General features: G+C 37.6%; 1 protein-coding gene across 1 annotated transcript in view; it reads right to left on the minus strand.

Annotated features, from left to right (window-relative positions):
• KITLG (KIT ligand) overlaps positions 1-12799 on the minus strand; it is a 65434-nt gene that overhangs the window by 38393 nt on the left and 14242 nt on the right. Inside the window, exon 2 of the mRNA XM_044277200.1 lies at positions 3135-3236. Within this exon, the coding sequence (XP_044133135.1) occupies positions 3135-3236 (102 nt within the window). The remainder of the gene's footprint in view (positions 1-3134; positions 3237-12799) is intronic.

Here is a 12799-nt window from a genome sequence, read left to right on the forward strand (position 1 = left end):
TATTAAAATGCTGCTAAATTAGTCATACAAATTTTGGAAGACCAACTGTTTGCAACAAATGTCCAATATATTATTCAATGAATGTAGATATATTTTTAGCAATGAAAAGGAACATGATTTACAACCTGACAAGCTGCAAGTGCACAATGGAGTCGTAGCATTATCATAACGTAAGGAACAAACCAGTGCCAAAAATCCAGGCTACAAAGCAAATATGCGCACACAGTGCATCTGAATACCCGTAAAAACAGTACCAATAAGCAGGGACATGCAACCATTTAATGTAGCAATAAAATAAAAGTAAAAACTGCAGCACCTGTGATGAATATAATCAGGACACACATCTGTTTCTACCAAAAAAAGTAAAAGAGAACATATCTGTTTAACAATTTTGTTCTAGTCAAAGTAAGTCAAAAACAGTCACAAAATAAGTCAAGGGTAGTTTGGTCCATAAATCTCCTTTTCAGAACTATGTAGAGGGCAAGCATATCAAATGACATCATGTACAAACACATGGAAATTATTCTTGGTAAATCCCTAGATATGGAAAATGTGTTTCTAAGATATCAAATTTAATCAAACAATATGAAAAGGAGCCAGAAAATGAAAAAAACTACATCCAGCATTTAGAAGCCAGCTATATGTTTTCTGCTTTACGCTATACATTTTGTAGGACAGATATATATATTATATATATATATTTTACATAGGCAGATACATGATTACACAATTTCTTCATAATTAACTTTTATATACAGGTGAAGCTCGAAAAATTAGAATATTGTGCAAAAGTCCATTTATTTCAGCAATGCAAATTAAAAGAAATTGCATTAAACGCAGCTTAAAATTAGAATTTAGTGAAAAGGTTCAATATTCTAGGCTCAAAGTGTCACACTCTAGTCAGCTAATTAATCCATAACCCCCTGAGCAAAGGGGACCTCAAAATTGTGACTTTGGGGTTTCATAAGCTGTAAGCCATAATCATCCAAATTATAACAAAGGCAGGCTTGAAATATCTCGCTTTGCATGTAATGAGTCTATCTCATATGTTAGTTTCACCTTTTAAGTTGCATTACTGAAATAAATCAACTTTCACAATATTAAAATTTTTCGAGTTTCACCTGTATATTCTTATCTAATGCTATGTGTTCTAACACCTATGGAGCAGGTCTTCATTGGGTTTCAATGAAGGTTTTATAAGACCTTTGGCAAAGCTTAAAGTTGCTGTTCCATATTTCAGTTATCACCTCTGGTCTATGTTACCTAAAGGGCATGTCCCACACACAATTTTTTATTTTTTTTTAATCTATGCTTTTCAAACCATCAGTTAAAGCTGAATAATTTTGTAATTGTATGCAATTACAAATTTGGTATAGCCACTGAGTTGTTCACAAAAATGTATTTGTATAGCACCGCCTGCTGTTTGTTCTTTTCCTCATGTCTCTGTCCAACTACCTATGGTGGACGCACATGTTCAACTACATCTTTCAATTGTCACCACCAGCCATATATTTTCTATTGGAAGCTGTGACAGTTACGGGGAGAGAGCTAAAGCAGAAAGGGCACTTGTCCTGAGAAAGGACACCCACCCTGAGCTGCCCACTTGAAATAAATCTAGCAAAACAAATGAGTCAATGAGAGAGTGAGTGTGTGTGTGTGTGTGTGTGTGTGTGGGGGGGGGGGGGGGGTTATAGATCCATGTTAGGTACAGGGATGGTTCTAGCTTTGTAAGAAACAGATTATAAAATGTACTTTTTATTTTTTTTTACATTAATCATGGCATAATCTCTTTTAAACACAGTGGTTTGCTGTGAACATTTAGGAGTCAAATCTAGTGGTAGCATTTATGGGATTGTTTATTAAACTGGTGTATAGTAGAACTAGCTTAGTTGCCCACCCATAGCAACCAATCAGATTCCACGTTTTATTTTCCAAAGGAGCTGTCAAAAATAAAAGGTGCAATCTGATTGGTTGCTATGGGTGACAAAGCCAGTTCTACTTTACATCAGTTCGATAAATTAACCCATTAGTGTCTACTATATTTTACGATAAATTTACTTTACTTACAAAAACTGTTCATATACAAAAAGTTATTAAAGAAATGTTATGGAAAAAATGATATGTGAATAATGTTTAATGCAACATTATTTTTATTTTTGCTGTGGTTTGACATGAGAAGGTTTGTATAGTCTCCGATGTTCTTGTTTGTTCAAACCAGTGTAGCCTGCTGGCCCTCAGGACATACACTTATGTCTTTTTTCCAGCTTCTGAAATTCTATTCATATGCATTTTGCTTTGACTGAAATGGTGGTAATTTTTCATTTAAAGATAGAAAGACCTAGAGAAAAGGTCATGGTGAAGAAATGTCCAAATTTGACAAAACCAAGAGAAAGTCTAGGTACTGTAGTTTGACAGTGGTATAAAAAGTAACATGAGCTATTATTTGTGACTCCAATCTAAAACAGTTAAGGGGGTTGTGTCATCTGTCCTATTAGGGCATATAGACATCATAGAGGGGTGTACCACTCAAAACTCTATGGGCCAGTGCAGAGAATTATTCCTGAGCAGCCATCTACATGTCACAAGAACGGGACCCACTGTTCTTAGATGAATGCTGTGGCAGATATCAGATTAAATAGGTTGTCTGTGGTGAAAACCTTTTAAAAGCTAATGCTTACATGCAATTAAAGGGTGTTATCTGTACAGTATTACGGGAGCTCCGTACAGTATTAGCTCCAATGACTTTCCGAAGTAATAACTTTGTAAATTAATTTCTACTGTAAAAAACCTTTGTACCGAACTCTGTTCGGTTCCAACGTACCAGCTGGAACCGAACCCAAGTTCAGTACCAAGGTTTTTTACAGTAGAAATTAATTTACAAAAGTTATTACCTGAAATCTTGCGAGACTTCGCAAAGTAATAACTTCGGCTCATCTGAGCCAATACATTCTAATACTGTATGGAGGGCTCACTCCGTACAGTATTCTAACAAAGTTTTATGTGAATCGTCTTCGGATGAAGAATCCAAAGCCGATTTGCTCATCCCTAGTTATCACATGGTCAATGTAAAAAATTTAAATAAGATATGTATAACTACATAGCCATCAACAAAGCTAGATCTTTACGAGCCTTACCAGTTTTTCAATATCATGCACAGCATCAGTCAGAGGATTTGTGCAGGGACTTCCAAAGCATACAAAAAACAGTTGAAGATAAATACATGTGATAATCCAAGTCTAAAAGAAAACAGAAATCACTGTCAATTAATATAGTAGAACACAATGAGAGTTATTGAAAACATTAGCTTATAAAGTAACAGAACACTTGGCTGAGTTGCCATGGAAAACACTGCAAATTTTCTCCCACATTTATTTTTATAAAATATCAAACTTGGAAAAAAAAAATGTAAGAAAAAAATATAAAAAAATGCTTACTCATTAGGAGAGATGCATAGAAATTAGCAATTGACAAACAACTTTTTGAATTCTTTTTGTTCATAACCAAGAAAATCCTTATGTCAGAGTTATTCGAATTTGGCATCTAGATTTTACAGTCGGATATGTCTGTCCCTGCTTTACGTACATTATATTTTATATCATATGTACAATAATTGCTCATTATCATTTCTGAATCCTTAAAGGGAATGTGTCATCAGAAAATGACCTATTGTTTAAATCACATTTTTATGTTTAACATATTTATAAATAATTTTTGATGTTCTTTTTAAATTTTCTATGTCAATATATATAGTTGAAAAATAAAAAAAATAAAAAATCCTGCAGTTTTCTCAGTGGCCACTAGGCCTAATAGGCATCACTTTTTGGTCTATACAGGTCATTTTACTGTAGTTATCTGCTTATCTATCATACTAATCCTGCCTGTAATTAATTCACCTCTGTGTATAGATAAGACAGGATCCACCATTCACAATAGGCAATTGTCAGAGCTTATCTATTCTTTCCTTATACAATGACCTCTGCACTGGTCACAGAGCTTGCCTAGAAAACTGTCCCATAGAAGTCAATGAGGTCCCTCCTGTCCATTGATCATGAGTCTGCCGTAAAGCAAGTTTCTCAATGCTTCCTAAATGCTGTTAAGAACACCTCAGACAAGATGGCTGCCCACAAAATCATGTTAAAAAAAAAAATAGAATAAATAAATCTGCAATCAGAAAATAAGAACAGATTAGAAAACAATGTTCTGAGATTGTTACATTGATGACTAATTGAGGAATAGGTCAACATAGCAGATAGGTGGGGTTTAACTTGAGACATAGCAGATAGAGCTGGGTAGTTCCAGTGGCTATTTCTGGTATCAGGGCTAGTGTTGAGTGCGAATATTTTCGAATTGCAAATTTTTAACGTGAATATAGGCACTTCAAGAATTCTCGAATATCTAAAATATAGTGCTATATCTTCGTAATAGCGAATATTCTAGATTTTTTTCATCTGAACCCATGATCCCTCACTGCTTCTTGCTTGTGGGCCAATGAGAAGACTGCAATATCTTTGACTTTAGGAGTAGTGTTGATCGCAAATTTTCCAATTGCCGATTTTCTCAATTAAGAAAATAATGACTGGAGATCACAAATTCTCGAATATATGACAAATATTCACCCAAATATTTGTGAAATATCATGAATTTGAATATTGCCCCTGCCACTTATCAGGGCTACTGCAGATCAGATGATTGGGACCTCTGAAGATCTCCTGAGGATAGGTCATCAATATAAAAATTCCATAGAACCCATTGAACTGTAGTTATAATGGCCCAAGGCAAACCGTATGTTTTATAACCACATATTAATGATTTGTGTATCTTTGTATAGTTCCAATTGCAAGATAATTCAAAGACTTCTACTGGCTAACAGATCATTAATCACAGGCAGAGCATCTACTGAATGGACTGTATGACTCTTGTACTACACTCTTCTTGTTAAAACCACATGATGTAGCTTAACCACAATTTTCTTGAATTAGCCGGATGAAAGCCGAGTGTCTTCATCTTTAGGAGGAGTCTTACTATGTATGAATGAATGTGGCTTCCAGAGGAATGAAGCTAGTAAGGCCTGGAGGAAATACTTTGTCCCTGGTTGGAAAGGGAATGCAGCAGTGTCTGTCCAGCTGCTTACTTGCTCATTGCAGACATGACTGCTATCGCCTTGCTAACAAAAAAAGCACTTGTTTTTCTGATGACATAGTAGATAAAGTACTTTATTAATTCTAAAAAGGTAGGCACAAGGCATTGTCAACATCTAATGGAGCTTCAGATTTTGTTAAAAATGCCAGACAATATACTGCAGCATGCATTAATCTTTTTCAGTAACTGTACTTTCACACTTGCGTTTTTTGGTATTGAGTTCCGTCCTAGGGGTTCAATACCAGGGGGGCAGGGGGGGGGGGGGGGGGGAAACTGATCAGTTTTATCCTAATGCTTTCAGAATGGAGAGCAATCTGTTCAGCATGCATCAGGATGTTTTCTGTTCAGTCACTGTACGGTTTTTGGATGGAGAAAATACCGCAGCATGCTGTGGAATTTTCTTCGTTCAAAATTCCGGAACACTTGCTGGAATGCCGGCCCCAAGTGTTCCAGTTTTGCGGTCTGCGCAGACCTTTTAAAATGTGAAAAAGTTAAATACCAGATCCGTTTTTCTGGATGACAATCAGAGACGGATTCAGTATTACAATGCATTTTTGAGACGGATCTGCATCCGGATTTGTCTACAAATGCTTCCCATTTGCATACAGATAGCTGGATCTGACAGGCAGTTCCGGTGACAGAACTGCCTGCCGGAATCCAGCAACGCAAGTGTGAAAGTAACCTTAGAGGGGTTTTGTGACTTCAGCAAGTGGTATTTATTATGTAGATAAAGTTAACACAAGCCATTAGGCGATTGTCCATGTTCCTTTGCTGGCTGGATTCATTTTTCCATCACATTATACACTGCTCATTCCCATGGTTATGACCACCCTGTAATCCAGCAGTGACTGCAAACTATAGGAAAGGGTGCTGGCCTCTATGGTGGCCACGACCATGGGAATTTCCACAGGCAGGCACTTTTTCATACTGTGCAAGCATGGCCACCATTGCTGGATTGCAGGGTGGTCGTTAACCCTGGATATGAGCAGTGTATAATGTGATGGAAAAATGGATCAAGCCAACAAAGGAGGCAATATGGACAATCACAATACATTAGTAAGTGCCTTGTATCAACTTCCTCTACATGATAAATGCCATTTTCTGAATTGACACAGCCACTTTAGCTTATCAGCACTATGATGAAAACCTGATAGACCTCTTTATAGTCAATAATGTCCATCATATGATGGATCCATCTCTGTCTTACAAAACCACTATGCTACACAACACAGGTTAGAGGAGGCCTACCAAAATAAAGGCCTATACATAATATAAATTGCTGTCAGACACAGTGACATTATGGATTCAAATCTCCAGCGATGTCAATGTTCACCCATAAATACTCATTGATATTTGCCACTTTTCAAGTGAGCTTAGATACATATATTGCTATGAAGGTTATTTGAATCAACATAATCCCTCCATAACCACACTGAACCTGACTGAAAAAAGAACTGACTGATGTCATCAGAATCTCAGTGGTACAGCCTTGGATTTTGGGCCTGTAAATTTAATTGATCCGCTCTCAGCAGAGAAGAGGTTTTCTAGTAGTTTAATATCAATGACCTGTCCTCAGGATGTCTTTAATATCAAATCGGAGGGGGGGGGGGGCTTGGGGGGGAGGGGGTCCGAGGCTACTGACATCACATTTATTGGTCACATGGCCTAGTCATGTGGCCATATTCAAATGGGCCTGAGCTACAATACCAGGCACAATCACTATATAATGTACTGCATGGCACTGTGCTCGGTAAGCTGTGAGGAGGCCACAGTGCTCAAAATGTTGAAGCCTCTTCAAACAGCTGATTGGTGGAGGGGTCCGACTCTCTGCACCCTTGCCAATCTGCAACATGTTCTGATGCAGTGTCGGACTGGGGTACCTAGGGCCCACCAGTAAAATTTATTTTGGGGGCCCACAGTATGGATACATTCAAATATAATAAATAATCTAACAAGTTTTTTATATGACTATAGGCTGGTTGAGGTGCTGTACATTGAATATATGTATGTAGTGCAGTAAGCCTACTGTGTTATGTGCCACTTGTGCAGAGGGTGGGAGACTAGGGGCCCACCAGGGGATTCCCCTGTACACCTGTGGGCCAGTCCGAGCCTGTTCTGATGGATTTGAAAAACCTATGATCCATATTTGCATAGTGTATGGATTTGAATAAAAAAAAATAGAGAAAATTGTAAAAAATAAAATAAAAAAATAATAATGGTGATCCGTATTTTGCATCCATTCTTGATCCATATATTCTTACACAGCTGTGAAGGAGTCCTTAGGTTACAGTTTTCTAATGTGATTGTCAAGCGGTCATTTGGCTTATTAAATGGAATCTGTACGGAGTTTTCCATCGGTCTGCATGCAGACTGTAGCTTACATGTTTCTCTCATGGCAATTCTTGAGAAGTAAGGTTATCCAAGGCTACTTTCACACTCGCATCTTTAACATAGCCAAAGCAGATCCATCTTGAACACCATTGAAAGTCAATGGAGGACGCATCAGTTTTCTATTGCGCCAGATTGTGTCAGTGAAAACAGATCCGTCCCCATTGACTTACATTGTGGCTCAGTTTCATCAGACGGACACCAAAAAACTGCAAGCAGCGTTTTGGTGTCCACCTCCAAAGTGGAATGGAGACTAAACTGATGCCAACTGATGCATCCTGAGCGGATCCTTTTCTATTCAGAATGCATTAGAATGCAAACTGATCTGTTTTGGACCGCTTGCGAGAGCCCTAAATGGATCTCGCAAACGGAAAGCTAAAACGCAAGTGTGAAAGTAGACTAATGCAATATATATTTTATCCATATCGATGGGTAGGACATTAGAAGTTTTTGAAATAGTTACTTGAATACGTGTACAGCCAAGTTCTCAAAAATACATGTGTATCTTGAAGTCTGCTGGACTGGTAAGATAAATTGTTCAGCCCAGAAGCTTTTAGCAGTGCTTGGCACAAATTGAAAAACACTTATACGGATGCTTTATATCTATTCTCCATGAACTAGTAAAATTAAGGACACACAAACAACTACTTCATTGGGCCTTGGGTTTGAATCTACCCAGAGCCACACCAGTAGAGTTTATATGTCCTCCCTAGGATATGGTGAGTAATATCTGTCTCACTGATTTATTCCTCTCCTTCTAGCACTGGATTAGAATATCAAATACACTAATTGCGTAGAGGGATCAGCTACAGTAGGATAGTGATAATTAAAGCATTGTCAGAGAATTGCGGAAAAAAAAAAAAAAAGGAAAAAAGGATGGCTCAAGAGACAGCATCGGGTGTGTGTGGTTTTTCAACTCAACTCCGCTGATGTTAAAGAAGCCTAGTTGCATATGACATATAGCCTGTGGGCAAGTATGCCACTATCTTTGGAAAATCATGGCTGCTGTTTTTCAATCTTAAAATAGTGAACACGTAGATGCACATGGATAATAATGGGAATGAGGCCTGTCAACTCAGGGTTTTTTTTAAGATATAATTAAATCGACCTTTGGACCATAGATCTGAATCGATTCTTTCAAAAACTTCGGTGTTAATGCAGCATTAAAACTTTATCTAAATGACTACAGTATTCCTATCTGCATATTTAAAAAAAAAATTTTAAAAAGGAATCCGAAGTGGGCTTTGGTACTGGTTGGTACCTCAGTACCAAAGCCCACTTTGGATTCCTATTCAAGAGGGGCCTGGATGTATTTCTGGAGTGTAATAATATTACAGGCTATAGCTACTAGAGAGATATCGTTGATCCAGGGCTTTATTCTGATTGCCTGATTGGAGTCGGGAAGGATTTTTTTATTCCCCTAAAGTGGGGAAAATAGGCTTCTACCTCACAGTTTTTTTTTTTGCCTTCCTCTGGATCAACTTGCAGGATGACAGGCCGAACTGGATGGACAAATGTCTTTTTTCGGCCTTATGTACTATGTTTTTATGTTACTATTCGAAAAGGTTTATTAAATATGCAGATAAGAATGCTGTAGTCAGTCATTCACTAAATTCTCTTGTGACTTTGTTTCACCCAAAGTTGGCTCCACTGACCCAATACATTTTAATGCTGTACAGAAACAGCATTTAGAGATAAGCAATCTTCATGTTATGAAATTCATTCACGCTTCGTTTGGTGGTAAAAGCAGAAATGCGTTATGGATTCCGTTACCACGGACCATAACGCAATTCTATGACGGAATGCATAACAAAATGCCTTTAGAGGCATTCCGTTATTCATTCTGTCATAGTAGAAGTCTATGGCCTGCATAACGGATCCATCCCATTTCTGTTATGCAGGGGAGTCCCCTAACAGGACGGATGCGTTATGCAGGCCATAGACTTCTATTATGATGGAATGAATAACGGAATGCCTCTCAAAAGGCATTCCGTTATGCATTCTGTCATAGAACTGCATTATGGGCCGTGGTAACAGAATCCATAACGCATTTCTGCTTTTACCAGTAAACGAAGCGTTAACTAATTTCAAAATATGAAATTCACTCATCTCGAACAGCATTAACACCAACGTTTTTGAACTAATCGGCTTCGGATCTATGAGTCAAAGCTAGATTAGCTCAAGCCTAGTTGCTTTATATCAGGTTAATGCCTAATAAAATAGAGACTACATCCTGATTCTAGCATTCCTGGGTATAGAAGTATTAGTACAATAGTCTCTCTTATTTAGAGCAAATTTCAAAAAGTACCATACCTACATCTGAAAATCAAGCTACCGTATATACTATGATTTTCATTATGATGGAGTAGAGACTTTTGTAAAATAAAAAAACATGAAATATAATATATATATATATATATATATAAAATTAAGAGTCAAAATAAAAGTCCTCTTTACTCCAGGTCGTTGAATGGGGCTATTGTATAATACATATATTTTTTTTGTTTTCAACTATGATCCTTTTCACCCAATGTCATCTTTTAATTTTAAATAATATTTGCCTAAAACTTTCCAGCACATACTAAAATATGGAGAAAACATATCAGTAATATGTTATCACTTGTGCTTTCTGAAGCAAATGCCATGCAAATTGGAGTTTGCATTAGTAGTATTATTTCAACACAGCCCACATACCTGGATGGGTTCAATGAAAACAATGTGAATGGTTTCAGTAACACAGCTATTTGATACACGGAGCTGAACAAGGCGACTGACAGCTGTTTGGCTGTCTCATTTACATACTAAAAAAGGTTCCCTTGAAATGAGATAATTAAAAACTAGTGACCATGAACACAATTCCACCCGTTATATTTTATTATTAAAAATATTCCTTTTTACCGGAGTCCAGGCAAATGTTTTACTATTTTACAGTGGATTTGTGCATTCCTACTGATGACTTGACTTTGTTCTAATGAATCAGCAAACCTTCCACCAATTCCTGATTCTATAACTCATCTGGGATGTTACAACTTATTGCACAACACAATTGGTGGGCAAGAACTACTCACAATACTGTATTACTGACAGAAGTCAGTAGATAGTGAGCCAAATATTAGCCACAGGAGGAAACGTAAAGGGCTCTTACACAGATAATGACGGATATGGTACAACAACATCAAATTTGCTCAACAGAATAAAAAAAAAAAAAAAAAAAAAAAAAAAAAAAAAAAAAAAAAAAAAAAAAACACACACACACCACACACACCACACACACCACACACACCACACACACATGGTCAGACATCAACATATATAGAAACAAGAGGTCACCAACGCCAAGTCCTTCCAATGTCTATCCTTTTGTACTTGAACATCTCAAAATGTGACCTATTAGGATATGTTCACACATAGGAAGAAGAGCCTTTTATATTTTTGACTTTCTTCCAAACCCATTTTTTTCTTTGGCTCAAAAAACATCTGCCGATCAAAAGGTCATCACTTCCTCTTTCAATGATCACAGTTTGGTCTCCTAACAGATTATCTGTAAAAGTAGTAATACTATTTAATAAATCAAACTGGGGCCTGAGAGAGAGAACAGAGCAGGGAGGCTGCACCCATGAAACCAGAAGTGGTTGTGGGTGTTTCTTCCCAGTCCTAGGTGAAACTGGGGCATGAAAAGTTGGTCTTGGGGATAAAATAAAAAGGTGAGACTGTGCATATAATTAGGGGTCAGCAGTGCTAAGGAAACTGCATATAACATTTACTTCATAGAGTGATAGTTTGATGAGCGCCACCGATTCATATAATAAAGAGGTATAGCTGCTTAAAAGTATGGTGTGCCATCTCCATAACTCATCTAAAAGTGAATATTTGTGGCTCATTTTCTATGAAATTACAAATTCACTGTCTGGTCAGAGACCTCTCCACAGCAGAATCTGATCATTTCCATATGCTAGCCAAAAGTGTAAAATATGCACGTCATTTCACATTTTAAGGCACACACTGTGGGATCTTAAGAACATCTGTCAGCAGGGTCAACCGTATTTGCGCAATGCCTGGTGATCCGACTGATTGAAAGCATACGTTTGTCATGCAAATCGATTGCTTCATTCTAGAGAAAAATGAAATAAAATATTACTCTTAATCCATACGCAAATGAGTAATTTAGTGCACCAAGGGTGGGCCCAAGCTACTCTGTGCGCCCTTAGTCCTCCCTCGCCTTCTTGATTAACAGGGCAAGGTGAGATGGCTATTCAGGAAGGAAGGAAGGAAGGAAGAAGGGGCAGGTTGAAGCAGAAGGAGAACTGTAGGTGCACAAAGTAGCTTGGACCTACCCTTGGTGCACTTAACAGCTCATTTGCATATGGCATAAATGTCCTTTTTCTCCAGAAATAAGGATAAAATCTGCATAACAAAAAGGTACGGATGGAGTAGAGTTAACACTCCTGTTTTCTGAGATTTCCGAGTTGTCTTATCTAATCTAAGCAAACACCTTCAATTGCTTTTCAATGGCTTTTGTCTCAAGATAATGTGATGAGTTAAGAAATTTGAGTTAATAGCTGGAGTGCTAACCCTGCTACATCTGTATGCTTTTAATCAGCAGGATCAACTATATAAAGGCCTGGTTTAATAGAGTTGCTTTTGCCCTTTAGAGAGGAGCTGTCACCTCTCCTGACCATTGTAATGACAAGAAGTATAAGCAAAATGGTAAATAGTCACAAACTTATCACCTCCAACATCTAGATTGAGTAGAACTACCCTACATAAGATCTACATACTAATAGACTCTGCAAGAAACAAGTCAACTTCTTCAAGTCCCTGTGCACTTCTTTGTCTCGCTGCCCCAACCTGTAATTCCCAGTGGCTGCTCAAGGTGCACATTCCGGGTAATGAGTTTTCTTTGTCGTATGACAACACTGCATTTCCCCTCTTTCTTTCAACTTTCATTGTTCTTAAGTTACACATTTTATTACATTTCTTACAGGTGCAACTTAAGAGAGCGTACAATGCTTTAAGTGGAGTTACTTCAATCATCGCACTTATTCCCAGGACGGCTAATGATGAAGAAAGATATGAGATTTGTAACATGAAATGAGCCAAGGCAAGGCTGCCTATTTAATTGAAGTCAGCTGGAACAAGTCATTACCGCCATTAATGTCAGACGTCTTCTAGTGGGTGTACATTTCCCAGTGTACTTATTAAGGTTACCACAAACCCACACTTATTCACAATTTTTAAGGTTAATTCCTTAGGGAGGCTTAGCACTCAATTT

Source organism: Bufo gargarizans, chromosome 2 (genome assembly GCF_014858855.1).
Source record: "Bufo gargarizans isolate SCDJY-AF-19 chromosome 2, ASM1485885v1, whole genome shotgun sequence".
NCBI lineage: Eukaryota > Metazoa > Chordata > Amphibia > Anura > Bufonidae > Bufo > Bufo gargarizans.